This window comes from Lithobates pipiens, unplaced genomic scaffold (genome assembly GCF_037356315.1).
Source record: "Lithobates pipiens isolate NorthernLeopardFrog02 unplaced genomic scaffold, aLitPip1_a1.2 Scaffold_35, whole genome shotgun sequence".
In the NCBI taxonomy this organism is placed as follows: domain Eukaryota; kingdom Metazoa; phylum Chordata; class Amphibia; order Anura; family Ranidae; genus Lithobates; species Lithobates pipiens.
In genome coordinates this window covers 23,735,166-23,749,551 of record NW_027507811.1, presented here as the reverse complement: position 1 = coordinate 23,749,551, position 14,386 = coordinate 23,735,166, and the positions used below count along the sequence as shown (strand labels likewise).

Below are 14,386 nucleotides of genomic sequence, written 5' to 3'. Positions count from 1 at the left end.
TAGATTAACTGATTTTATTTCAAAGGTGCCTGGTAGGGAAACATGTAGGATCTGACAGTGCAAACATGCTTTTGGGGGTGCATTCCCAGGGTCATCATCTTGTCTTCCCTATTTTTGAGTTTGTTGGGGAACCCAGTATGAGTATGCATGTTCCAGGGCACTGACTCACCAGGAAGGAAGGACAATAAGTCTTAACCACCATAAACAAACGTGGAAAATTACCATTCTCATATGTGTGTCCTCATGTAAGCTTAAAGTTAAACTGAAAGCAAAACCTTTTTAGATCGTTGTCCCATTTAGATTTCCCTATGCTTCCTGCCCCGTTGTCACTACAAGAAGTAGAAATCCATCCAAAGTGAGGCAATTCTTGGTTGTCACCAGAACTAGGGTCCACATTGGAAGATTTCACCTCTATTCTTGTGTTGGTGACCACGCAAAACTTTGTGATTTTCTTTCACTTTCAGTGAGAACAGTAAATAGGAGAAATAATTAGGATGGATCTCCAAAACAGCAATGAAAACCTGATGAGGGTTTTAATCCCTCTCCATTCTACGCAAAATTTAAAAAAAGTTTTGCCTTCAGTTATACTTTAATATTAATATACAGCATATGGCCAAAGATAGGTGGGCAGCCCTTGCAAATTATTGAGATTTCAGGTATTTCTAGTGAGGGCTTCTGCAAAAACGACAGCAACCAAAGACATTTTGGACCATTGTGCGCTTCCAACCTTGTGACAACAGTTTGCGGAAGGCCCTTCTCTTTTCCCTGGCACCATGATTTGTCAAGTTTGTTGGAACAAAGCTTGAGTAGCCTGCACAGAGCCCTAACCTCAACCCTACTGAACCTTCTTGGTTGAATTAGGAGAAGCAATGACTTCTCTTCCTCTCTACCACATCAGTACCTGACCTGGAAAATGCCCTGTTGGCTGAATGGTCACAGATTTCTGCGAACATCCCCCGACATCTTGTGGAAAGCCTTCCCCGAAAAGTGGAGGATGTTGTAGCTGCAAAGGGGAAACTTAATTTTAATACCCATGGTTTTGGAATGGGATGTCATATAGGTGTGATGGTCATGGGCCTACAAACGTTTGTCCATATAGTACGCTATACACATAAACAAAGCATTGGCAGTTGTGAGATTATTATATTAAGCTCATAGTGTTTGCATGTATATAAAATGTGAAAAAAAAATACTTTTATATGGTGTGTAATGGACTCTCCAACTCTTGACTAATGTCCCCTTCTGGATCACACAAAGCTCAATCGTGTCCTTCTACATATAGTTGCGCTCCTTCAGAAAGGGTCCTCTTCTCCTCATGTCTCGCTGTCCGTGGAGTATGATGTTATAAAGTGTCCATCTACCCACAGGAGTAGAAACTGGTGGGAGATTAATCGATAAACCATTTTATCACCTCAGCTGTAAAATCTTTGGTCTCTATGGTCACTATAAGTGTCCATACAAGGGTTGTTCTGACCATAGAACACTTGTGTATCGCAGATGTTTGTATCTATAATTTTGTTTGCATGGCAAATGTGTAAAAAGAATAAAATATATCCACACTCCGCCCTTAAATGGTGAAAATTAACAATTTTTGCCTTTTTCAGCACCTTTTCCACAGTCTGAACTCTTCACCAGTGAAGATGCTCTAAAAGGTCATTGTGTTCTTCTTTTCCGAGAAGCATAAGGCCCATTTGGACAAATAAAAATGGCTGTTGGTCAGTGCTTGGTGTTTGGTGTGGAAAGAGAATGGATCTTGGTCTAAATGGGTTTTAAGCAGCCCTGGAATAGAAAAGGAGGTCCTAGAGCTTGACCATACTGGTGTGGCAAACTTGTGGTAAACTTAAGCCGGCCACTGGGTGTCATCCATAGAAATGCAAATCTTTATTGGCTAAATGGTAAACACAACTTTATCATGCTAACACATTTTGGCATTGTGCTATGAAACGCTGTAATGCTTTGGACACATACAGTTGTGTTTTACATGTAGCCAATAAAGATTTGCACTTCTATGGGTGACGTGGAGTGGCCAGCTTGAGTTTGCCATATGAGTGTGGAGACACTGAAGCCAGAGCACCGAAGGAAAGTCACAAGAAGTAAAGTTTTTGTTCGAGCGTGGGTATTGTTTGTTTTTCTCCATGTTTTACTGGTGTGTCAGACGTTCAGTAGAACAAACATCTTTTCTTCAGCATGGATTGTTAAGGAGACCTCCTTTTTGTGGAAATCATTCACAACACCCTGGCACAACCTCTTCTTTGTATAAGGAAGTCCAGTTTTGCTGTGGATTGATGTCCTACACCCCTTCCATGAAAAGATCTGAAGCATCTAACCTCTGCTGTATATGAAATTCAGATGTAATCTGTAAAGATGGGTCATATGCTGAATAATCCAAGAAGTGGTCATCTCTGTGAATCTTGAGGTGTCGTACGAGGCAGAATTTCTGGGTGAAGCATTTGCCGCACTCTGGACACGGAAATGGGCGCTCGCCAGTGTGGGTTCTTTGGTGTTTGACAAGCTTGTCTTTCCGCGTGAAACCTTTCTCGCAATCCGTACACTTAAAGGGCATTTCACCGGTGTGGGTCCGCTGGTGGATGACGAGCCCGCTCTTTTGTGTAAAGCCCTTATTGCACTCTGTACACCTGAATAACTTTTCACCCGTGTGGATTTGCTGGTGTCTGACAAGGGAACCCTTCACGGCAAAACCTTTCCCACACTCTGAGCAGGAAAACGGAGTCTCCCCCGTGTGCACCCGAAGATGCCTCTGCAGGTGCGTGGTCCTTTTAAAACACTGGCCGCACTCTGAGCACAAATAAGGCCTCTCGCCGGTGTGGTTTCTCAGATGCTTGACGAGGTCGGAATTGTCTTTGAATGCTATCCCACACTCTGAACAGGTGTAGGGCCGCACGCCGGTGTGAAGCCTCTGGTGCTTGACGAGATCGGATCCGGATGTAAAAGATTTCTCGCACTCTGTACAGGAGTAGGGCCGCACTCCTGTGTGGTGTCTATGATGCTTGGCAAGATCGGAAGTCGATATGAAACACTTTCCGCACTCCGAACATAAATACGGACGCTCCCCTGTGTGCGACCTCTGATGCAAGGTTAGGTGGGACTTTGATGGAAAACATCTAGAGCACTCTGTGCAGGGATATGGTCGCACTCCAGCATGGTACCCTTGATGCCTAGCAAGATGTGATCTCCATTTAAAGCATTTCCCACACTCAGGACATGGAAACAAATGTCCCCCGGACCCTGCGGGTGCTCTCTCACATACAAAAAGATCTGACTTCTTTTTGGAACTTTTTTTGGACTTAGGACATGGAAATGCCTTGCTGACTCCCTGTCCAGATGTATGTGGTTTATCCAAAAAGGATCCCTCTGGATTATGTAGATCTGATGATCTGTCTGGACTGTAAAATTGTAGCTCAATATTAGGAGCAACGATATGTGATAAATCCGAAGATTCCTCTGGATCACCTAGATCTGTAGATCTATCACCATGGTAAAGCGAGAAATGCAAATTTTCAGCAGTGGGAATACTGTGTGAATATTGTGGGATGTCATTATCTTCTGCAGTACATTCTGTAGATGAATAAAGATCTCCCACTGAGGTATTCCAGGCATCATGTTCATCTGTTGGAAAAATGAATTTATAAATAACAAAAGTACATTAATTTGCTTAAGGCTTCATGTATATTTGTCAAATAGTCAATACCTTCATATGGAATTGGGTACAAACCTTGCATTAGAACATACATCGAATAAAGAAATTACAAAACAACCAACTACTGAGTAACAGTGTAAATATATACAGTGATAACATTGTTAAATCAAGGAATGGAAATGGACCTTTATTAAAGTGTCCTGTATCTCCCCCTCATTTGTTGGGAACATGACGTTATATTTTGGAATGGAGATGGACCTTTCATATGGAGGAAAGTATCTCCTCCTCATTTGTTGGGAACATGACATTATATTGAGGAATGGAGATGGACCTTTCATATGGTGTACAGTATCTCCTCCTCATTTGTTGGGAACATGACATTATATTGAGGAATGGAGATGGACCTTTCATATGGTGTACAGTATCGCCTCTTCATTTGTTGGGAACATGATGTTATATTGAGGAATGGAGATGAACCTTTCATATGGTGTACAGTATCTCCTCCTCATTTGTTGGGAACATGACGTTATATTGAGGAATGGAGATGGACCTTTCATATGGAGGAAAGTATCTCCTCCTCATTTGTTGGGAACATGACGTTATATTGAGGAATGGAGATTGCCTTTCATATGGAGGAAAGTATCTCCTCCTCATTTGTTGGGAACATGATGTTATATTGAGGAATGGAGATGGACCTTTCATATGGTGTACAGTATCTCCTCCTCATTTGTTGGGAACATGACGTTATATTGAGGAATGGAGATGGACCTTTCATATGGTGTACAGTATCTCCTCCTCATTTGTTGGGAACATGAAGTTATATTGAAGAATGGAGATGAACCTTTCATATGGTGTACAGTATCTCCTCCTCATTTGTTGGGATCATGACATCATAGTGAGGAATGGAGATTGCCTTTCATATGGAGGAAAGTATCTCCTCCTCATTTGTTGGGAACATGATGTTATATTGAGGAATGAAGATGGACCTTTCATATGGTGTACAGTATCTCCTCCTCATTTGTTGGGAACATGACGTTATATTGAGGAATGGAAATGGACCTTTCATATGGCGTACAGTATCTCCTCCTCATTTCTTGGGAACATGAAGTTATATTGAGGAATGGAGATGAACCTTTCATATGGTGTACAGTATCTCCTCCTCATTTGTTGGGAACATGACATCATAGTGAGGAATGGAGATGGACCTTTCATATGGTGTACAGTATCTCCACCTCATTTGTTGGGAACATGACGTTATATTGAGGAATGGAGATGGACCTTTCATATGGTGAACAGTATCTCTTCCCCATTTGTTGGGATCATGACATCATAGTGAGGAATGGAGATGGACCTTTCATATGGTGTACAGTATCTCCACCTCATTTGTTGGGAACATGATGTTATATTGAGGAATGGAGATGGACCTTTCATATGGTGTACAGTATCTCCTCCTCATTTGTTGGGAACATGACATCATAGTGAGGAATGGAGATGGACCTTTCATATGGAGGACAGTATCTCCTCCTCATTTGTTGGGAACATGACGTTATATTGAGGAATGGAGATGGACCTTTCATATGGTGTACAGTATCTCCTCCTCATTTGTTGGGAACATGACATCATAGTGAGGAATTGAGATGGACCTTTCATATGGAGGACAGTATCTCCTCCTCATTTGTTGGGAACATGACGTTATATTGAGGAATAGAGATGGACCTTTCATATGGTGTACAGTATCTCCTCCTCATTTGTTGGGAACATGACATCATAGTGAGGAATTGAGATGGACCTTTCATATGGAGGACAGTATCTCCTCCTCATTTGTTGGGAACATGACATTACATTAAGAATTGTCCTTTCCTACGGTATAAAATATCCGCTTCTTTTGTTCAACACATTAGGTTATGATGTTCCCACGGATAGCAATAGGTACTTCTCTGTCGTTGGTAGAACTCATTGAACCCAATGTACTCAAGTTCCATTCAAGTGGGAAACGATTATGTCACAAAATTGTATTGCGTATTTAGCCAAGTTGAAGCCACTTTTAATAAATGTGCTTCCCTTAAATTTGATTAAGGAATTCAGAAAATGTGAATGTTTTCAGCTTTAGTGTTTATTACTGACCTATGCTGCCATCAACAGAAGATTCCTCCTCTTTAATTTTCACCATTATCCCAACTTCCTCTGAAGACTGCCGATCATCCCTCACAAAGATCTCTTCTTCTTCTTGTTTAATCTTGACTTTTATCTCTTTTAGTTCATCACCCTAAAACCACAGAAAGTCATGAAAAATATTATCCTACAAACAAGAACTTTGAAAAAACAGACTATGTAGAACAATATAATCAGTTTACCTGATCATGGTGAGGGATGGTGTGATCTTCCTGTGTGGAATACAGAGGACGGGGACATCTCTCTGGTGGGTTCCCATTACTGAATCCATCTGTAGGAAACACACACACTGACTGAATACATTGTTTCTATGTGTTTATCAGATGATGGGGGATCTAGGTGGAGCCTCCGTACTGCTCTCTCCTTTACAATAAAGTCTCCTCTTACCCGGTGATGTGAGAGGCAGCTGATTGTCCATCATGACGTCCTTGTAGAGATCCTTGTGGCCTTCTAAATACTCCCACTCCTCCATGGAGAAATAGACAGTGACATCCTGACACCTTATAGGAACCTGACACACACAATGATACAGTCACCATCCAGACACATCCCTTGTCTGTTACTGGATGATGTCCCAGAATTCCCGGCACCGCTCACCTCTCCTGTCAGCAGATCAATGATCTTCTGGGTGACTTCTAGGATCTTCTTTAAGCTAATACCCCCAGTTTCCAAAGAAAGAGTAGGGGGGGATTCTGTAATTGCAGATGGTACATAAGAAAGGTTTGTAGGTGTCCATTGCTCACTTGATGTCTTCCTCACCATTTCATAATTCTATATAGAAAAAGGCATAATCAATTGTTATAATGTACCTTCCCGGAATCCTCCTCACCTCTCCGGTCAGCTCTGTGTTTTATTAATAGAGATAAAAGTGATGTCATGTGACCTCCCAGAATCCTCCTCACCTTTCCGGTCAGCTCTGTGTTTTATTAATAGAGATAAAAGTGATGTCATGTGACCTCCCAGAATCCTCCTCACCTCAGGACAGGTGTCCGGACAAAATAGTTAACTCGGCAGAATATCAAACCATGTCACTTCCAGTTTATTTAAAACATGAATAATTGCAGATTTCTAGAAAGAAATTTCAAATGATGAGGAATTACGTGTTTTGACAAAAGAGCGGCAACAGAATGCAGTCCGGTGCACGGTATTATGAGCGGAGATTGTTACTCCGCTCCAACGCTAACTAACAAAATGGCCACCTCTGAGGTGGCAATAACTTCATCCCCGTTAGCCGCTGTGCTGTGAAAACACCCAAATGTTCCTTTACCTGACTGCAGTGGCGTCACTAGGGTCACCCCCTTCACCAACTATAGTTGCCCCTCAGAACAGACCCCCCTCCGTCAGTGCAGACCCCCCACTAAGTATAAACCCCCTCAATCGGTATAGACCTCCCCCTCAGAATAGACCCCCCTCCAGGACAAACCAACCCCCCGGCCATTAGTACAGACCCCTCAGGACAAACCACCCCCCCATTAGTACAGACCCCCCCAGGACAAACCACCCCCTCCCCAGAATATAATATAATAAAGCTGTGACCAGGAGCAAAAACCAGCCTCATCAGAAAGCCCCCTCCCCGTCATGACACCTCACCTCGGGTGGTGGAGGACACCCCCCCATTGCAAGCCGACACCCCCCACTTGTTACCGCACAAGCTCGGGCGGCTCTGGTACATGGAACACCTGGGTGACATCTGGAGAGGAGAGAACAGTGTGCAGCCGTGCCACCCGGGTGGAGGGCAGACCATGACAGGCTTGAGCAGCAGCGCAGGAGTGAGACACAGAGGAGGAGGAAGAGAACACATGTCAGGTACGGCCGCGTCACCCTCGAGATGGTGTCCCCCTGTAGCGGTTGACACCAGGGTGTATACCGCACCCCCGCCCCCCCCAGTGACGCCACTGCCTGACTGCATTTGGTTGCCGCTGTTGTGTCCAAACACAAATTCGTCAAAATCTGCAATCACTGTGGGAACCGGAAGTGACGTTGTTCAATATTCTGCCGAGTTGCGTATTTTGTAGGGACAACGATCAGGTCTGTGTTTTATTAGAAGAGATAAGAGTGATCTCATGTGACCTCCTAGAATCCTCCTCACCTCTCCAGTCAGGTCTGGGTCTTATTAATAGAGATAAGAGTGATGTCACGTGACCTCCCAGAATCCTCCTCACCTCTCCAGTCACCAGGTAGACGATCTCCAGGGTGAGGTCCAATATCCTCTCAGTCAGGTGACTTTTGTCCATCTTTAATCATGTGATTTTTTACAGGACGCTCCCCTCTGCAGGTGGATAATAAAAGAAAAGTCATCTGAACTGTAGAACGGGTAATAGGTATGTGTATAGGTATAATGATTGCTTCTCTGCCTTTTGGCTAAGATCAAGTGTAGTATCGACTATAGCCTTTAGGGGTGTCTCTGTTTCCCAGCTAGGATTTTGAGAACCACTTGTATCTATCCAAGCCATTTGGTCCTTGTGGGGTACCCTCTGCTCGGCCTTGTAGGATCATTGATTAAATTCAGCTTCACCTACTTGCTGCTATTGGGCAGAGGCATAGCCCCCAGAGGGAACGGTTTTGTGATCTTCACTCCCCCCCCCCCACTCTGCGTTATTACTTTCAGGCAGTAGAAACTCTAGATCCTTTGTAAAGGCTGCAGAAGAGTGAAGACGTTGAGGAACCAGAAGGAAGCCGCCTAAGAACTCCTGAAGCGGCATCCAACTCCCTGACGATGGGTTAGAACAACAAGACCAATAAGACGATGAAGAAGAATCCTGCTCCAGCCACTTCGTCCAAAACCCCAGAGCATGCCACCATCTCAACCACCACTCCTGCTCCAGGCTGCCAAGACCAGGCAAGCCATACCTGCCTGCAGACGGGCTCCCAATCTTGGAGCCTTGGATGAAGCAGACAGTCATGCTGCAGCTGAAGGAGGTGGAAGGAGGAGTCCCCGACATGACCCTGGAGATCTTCAGAAAGAAGATGATCTTGGAGCAGGGGTTCAGCAAAGGGAGACACAGTCTGTGCGGACCTTCTCAAAAGGTACATTCTTTATCACTTTTGTGTCCTTTCAGGTCTGCAGGGGATACTGGGAGATGGTGAAGACTTGTGGCCCGGAATCTCCTTTCCGTAACTTTGTTGCGAAGTGTCCCATACAGCGGGATGAAAGGCGGGTGACGGTGGTCATGAGGAACCCCCCCATACCCAAGGAAAGGACATAGCCACCTACCTCCAGAGGTTCTGCATCGTGGCAAAGGACCCGGCCCGAATCCTTGATGCCACCGGCTTCTGGATAGGTAAGTGTTTTGCGGGCTAAGGAGAGACTCTTCGGGGGACCTCCAGCACCTGCAGCAGTGTTTTTATCTGGGCAACTCCGCAGGAATCCTCTACTAGTTCGGCATGTCCCACAACTGTAACAGATGTGGCCATCCTTGACACATATGTAAGGATTGCACAGAGCTTGTTTGCAGGTTCTGTTGGGTTGCAGGCCACGAGACCAAGGACTGTCCAAGACCCAAAGCCTGCAACCTCTGCGGATTGGCAGAGCACGTCTTCAGAGACTTCCCCCAGAGAACCCGGACCTATGCTGGAGCCCTGATCCAGGGTACATCATCTTCCAGCACCGGGAGGAAGCTGCCAGAAAACAAGAAGCCAAAGGAGCATTGAAAGGCCATAGGTAAGTCCCCTCCCGCTGCCCCTTCTTCCGGCACACCCCTACCCACCCCCTCTGTGCCGGAGGAGACCCTGTCCGCCCCCCCCGGACCTGTCCCCTCTCATGGACTTCCCCACCCTCCCCCCTCCCACCCCCACCCCCACCAGTGGCCCAACAGGAAGCCAGAATGTCCAATAGCAGAGGAACCCGCCACCTCCACCAAAGGGCCCAAAGGGGACCAGCGCGACAGCAATGGACCGGAGCCAGTAGTGGCAACGTGTACGCCCCCAGATAAGAATGCGCGACTGGAACTTTTCCAGACCCTACGGACCCAACTCGTCACCACCAGAACAGTAGTGATCGGCAGTGATTTTAACCATCCGATCGAGGAGGACAGGCGCAGCTCCAGCATGTACACAAAACTTGATGCCACTTTTAGGCCGCTCAGGGAGATGATCTCGGAGGCTTCCTTGCTGGACGCCATGGGATCCATAGGGAAAGGTTCCGTGAACTATTCATGGTGCCGACCCAAGGGATCCGTGTGTTCCAGGATTGACTTTGTGCTCACTTCAAGGGCAGTCAGAAGGACATGGGAAAACACCTTCCATACATAGCCAAGGTACTGTTACCCATACAGCAGGGAAGTGGGTGCATTTCCAATTACTAAATCCATTCTATTCATAAACATAACAATCACATATCAACCTATTTCTCAAAAATAATTGTCTCCCCTCGGTCATGGACTTAAAAAACTCTACCGCAAAAATCCAGGGACCCCAAAAGTACCATGATCCCTAGAGGGGCCTCCATGCTATAGTTAGATATCTGACCCTCTCCTCCCTCCCATTTTTTAAACAAATAATTTTTAGACAAACTACACAAATAAAAAACAAAACACAAAAAAAAAAAAAACACCCCCCTTACCCACAAACTCTCTCTCCTCTTCTCCACTCACGGGTGTCAACAAACAGCTCTAACAAGGGGAGAGCCCTTGTACCGTGACATATAGGGACATTGAATCAGGTGGACCAGGATGCCATCTATCTGAGGCCATGCTGACAAAAGGTTTATTGGAGAGTGCCATCGTTCTCCGACCACGGATGTTCAATACCTTCCCAAAGGCAAATGCCCTACAGCAGAAGTTATTATTATTGTGAACCTCTCATGGTAGAAATACAAAGGCCGTCATTGGTGGCTTCCTTCCAAAAAAAAGGTTGATGTCTGGCTGTCAGTACTGTCAAGAGTTCCTAATTTGGAACAAATGATTAGATCAGGAAAGGAAGATGTCCTTCTTTGGATTAGTAGAGTGTTCTCTGTATGTGTAAGAGCTATAGAGAGGAATAATAGAAATTCATATATTGTAGGTGTATCCGCTTCTGCTGGAGACAGCAGACATCGCAAAGACTATAGAGGAAGAGGACGGACATGACGGGGGGGTTACTGGGTGTGAATATAAAATAATATCTTATTACCTCCTCTGCTGCCAGTTCCAGCAATGTCTCCTCTCTACTTCCTCCCGACTCACCTGGAACTCCTTGTCTGTATCTAATATCACTTCCTGTCTGTGCGTCCCATCTATTTTTGTTTTCGCGTTCCATCGCATTACGTGTTTGCGGTTTTATCTGGCATAAATGAGATCGCCATCTTGTGGAGAAATTTGGAACTGCAACCATCGTCATATGGCCAGCTATACACTCACCGGCCACTTTATTAGGTCCACCTTCCTAGTACCGGGTTGGACCCCCTTTTGCCTTCAGAACTGCCCTAATTCTTCATGGCATAGATTCAACAAGGTGTTGCAAACATTCCTCAGAGATTTCGGTCCATAGTGATGTAGCACTGACCCCCGAAGGAGCTGCTGGTTTTATTGGGGTTACCTTCTTGACCTCGTCTCCGTCTAGGGGTTTCCCGTGGTAGATGGCCCGAAGGAATGTGGAAACACTGAACCTTCTTTTAGGTTATTTATTTGAAAATAGAAACAAATGTCTCTCAAGTTAGGGTAGAGGGTTAGGAAAGAAACTCAGGTACTTTTGGACTGCAAGAATAGAAAGTCTCTTATCGAAGAAATCCAGAGAATTACAGTTTCACAGCTGGATTCTCACAACCCCTGGATAGACCTCCTCTTACTAGGCCTAGCAGCTGGTAGGGTGTTAAGTAAAGCAAAGTCTCTGCCACAGACTTGAATGTAGAATACTTGAGAAAAGTCTCTGCCACAGACTTGAATGTAGAATACTTGAGAAAAGTCTCTGCCACAGACTTGAATGTAGAATACTTGAGAAAAGTCTCTGCCACAGACTTGAGTGTAACTGAGGGACGTAGACAAATTTAGAAAGCTATCATACGGTACCAGTATCTCTCAGCCGGTCCGGCGATACCGTATGAGTGTAGATCCTTCAACTGAGCCTCCAGGCTCCTTCAGAGAAACCAGCCTTGTGCATGGCTTTCTCCTGAAGGGTCCTCCCCTGGATGCTTCACCAGTTGCTGGGCCTCTCCTTAGCTGAGATGGCACCGGACCACCTTTGAATCATTAGGCCCCGATATCCTTTCAGGCCTGTCCCTGCAGTTGCTTCACCTCGGGCTATCCAGCCCAGAGGCTCGGAATTGCATGGATCCGCACCCTAGGCCAGGAGGGCTATGGGGGCTGGTCAGGAGGACCAGGACCAAACAGACAGAAAAAATCTTCTGGACCAGAACCCTGAAGCAAGGGATGTCAGTACCTTAAATCCCCTCTCTCAGAATGCACAGCAGGATAAACACTCCCACTGGGCTGGTTCAGAGAGAAAGAAGGGCATCCAATACACCCAGCTAAACTGCGTTCTCATACTTGCCGGCGGTGACAGCGACATCTGCGCTCAAGGAGAACTCAGTGAAATCCAGGTACACTGGTACTGAAACCATAATTTAACAAAATTAGCCCTAAAACTCAACTCAGGAGCCGGCGCTACAGTGACATCATAACATTACGCAGTTGCTGCAGATTTGTTGGCTGTACATCCATGATGCCAATCTCCCGTTCCACCTAGGGTAGATACAGTGTACCCATCTTCTGATGGCTCCTTCCAGCAGGATAATGCACCATGTCACAAAGCTCAAATCATCTCACCACTGGTTTCTTGAACTGAACATGACAATGAGGTCACTGTACTCCAATGGCCTCCATACTCACCAGATCTCAATCCAATAAAGAACCTTTGGGATGTGGCGGAACTGGGGTTGCCACCCCATTCCTTTAAAACTGAACACATGTTAATTACACAGATTCTGAGACTAATTTAATGCAGATAAGGCGCTGAGCTTAATTACCACCTTAATGAGCCACAGAACCTGTGTATTTAATAGGTGTTCAGTTTTAAAGGGATAAGATGGCAACCCTAGTTCCGCCACATCCCAAAGGTGCTTTATTGGATTGAGATCTGGTGAGTATGGAGGCCATTGGAGTACAGTGACCTCATTGTCATGTTGAAGAAACCAGTGGTGAGATGATTTGAGCTTTGTGACATGGTGCATGATCCTGCTGGAAGGAGCCATCAGAAGATTGGTACACTAGACTCTTTCAGTCTAGAGGGAAAAAAGATTTCATCTCCAAATATGGAAATGTTTCTTCACAGTAAGAGCTATGAAAATGAGTAATAGACTCCCTCCGGAGGTGGTTCTGGCCAGCTCAGTAGATTGCTTTAAAAAAAGGCCTGAATTCTTTCCTAAATGTACATAATATAACTGGGTATTAACATTTATAGGTATAGGTGATCCAGGGAAAATCCAATTGCCTCTCGGGGGATCAGGAAGGAATTTTTGTCCCCTTCTGTAGCAAATTGGATCATGCTTTGTTGGTGTTTTTCACCTTCCTCTGGATCAACTGTGGGTGAAGGATTGTGTATATGGGATTGTATTTTTTGTATTTATTTTTTTGGTTGAACTAGATGGACTTGTGTCTTTTTTCAACCTAACTATGTAACTGTAGTCCTAAAGTGATGGACATGGTTGGTCAGCAACAATACTCAGGTAGGCTGATGCATTTAAACGATACTCAATTGGTACTAAGGGGCCCAAAGGGTGCCAAGAAAATATCCCCCACACCATTACACCACCACTACCAGCCTGAATTGTTGATAAAAGGCAGGATGGATGCATGCTTTTATGTTGTTTATGCCAAATTCTGACCCGTAGTCTTACCTGCAGCCTACCCTTTGCACAGTTGTACCGGCTCCTCTCTTGTAATGAAATGGCTTACTCTGATTTCACTGCACACTGTGAGCTTCTCACAGTATGCATAATAAGCTGCACAAGTCAGATAGAGCCAACCTCATTAGACTGGAGAATGTCAATTATAACCAAGCCCTTTCCTTCACAGACTGGCTGTCCCTGGTCAACCTCTTTCGTTCATTGGATTTCAGTTCTTTCAGTCATGGAGGCTCAGCATCCCATGTAGGCAATACCTAGGGTGGTCTCCTCTAGATTGACACACTCCCTTCAAAGAATTTTGATATTTGCATAACTCCTCCCTTTGTGGGGTGGCAAAATATAAGCAGATTAACCTTCGGCTTTAATCAATGAAAAGCTAATTAGCGAAATTAGAATTTTTTTATAAAATTTGAAGTATCCTTAACCGTAAAAATATTTTTATAAATTTTTTTAAATATTACTATGTAGTATTATAAAATAATTATATTTTATTATATTATTACATATAATAATATAATTACATATTCAATATAATTTATGGATGACCGCTTGATTCTTACTAGGCATTATCCATACAAACCTCTATTAATGGCAGCAAGTGCTAATTGAAATGTAAGAAGTGATCGTTGTGGTAACATTCTGTTTCCTGTACTGTATTTAGATTTTTCCATCCTTTAAGCAGATCTGCTGAACAAATATGGCTGCCCCCACGTTTTTATACATTCACGCATACTACA

At 44.6% G+C, this 14,386-nt stretch overlaps 1 protein-coding gene and 1 pseudogene across 2 annotated transcripts; one reads left to right on the top strand and one right to left on the bottom strand.

Moving 5' to 3' along the window:
* On the bottom strand, positions 1-11,192 carry LOC143955245 (uncharacterized). Of its 2 annotated transcripts, XM_077465324.1 has the most exons (7): positions 10,940-11,186; positions 7,993-8,099; positions 6,428-6,601; positions 6,218-6,341; positions 6,013-6,101; positions 5,783-5,924; positions 1-3,627 (listed from the first exon to the last, which is right to left on the bottom strand). In XM_077465324.1, the coding sequence occupies exons 2-7, from the start codon at positions 8,062-8,064 to the stop codon at positions 2,291-2,293; spliced, it is 1,938 nt and encodes a 645-aa protein (XP_077321450.1). In that variant the 5' UTR covers positions 8,065-8,099; positions 10,940-11,186; the 3' UTR covers positions 1-2,290. The 2 variants fall into 2 exon arrangements, with proteins under 2 accessions (XP_077321450.1, XP_077321451.1); XM_077465325.1 differs by lacking the exons at positions 6,428-6,601; positions 7,993-8,099 and having other exon boundaries at positions 10,940-11,192.
* Positions 8,172-8,332, top strand: LOC143956427 (U2 spliceosomal RNA; annotated as a pseudogene).
* Positions 11,193-14,386: the final 3,194 nt, after the last annotated feature.

Bases quoted from the DNA above. Each gene is read 5' to 3' on its own strand.
- LOC143955245 (XM_077465324.1), bottom strand. From the start codon at position 8,064: ATGGACAAAAGTCACCTGACTGAGAGGATATTGGACCTCACCCTGGAG. The intron at 5,925-6,012 runs GTAAACTGATTA...CTGTGGTTTTAG, and splicing joins CCATCCCTCACCATGATCAG to GGTGATGAACTAAAAGAGAT. The intron at 3,628-5,782 runs GTCAGTAATAAA...TTTTTCCAACAG, and splicing joins TTCTGTTGATGGCAGCATAG to ATGAACATGATGCCTGGAAT.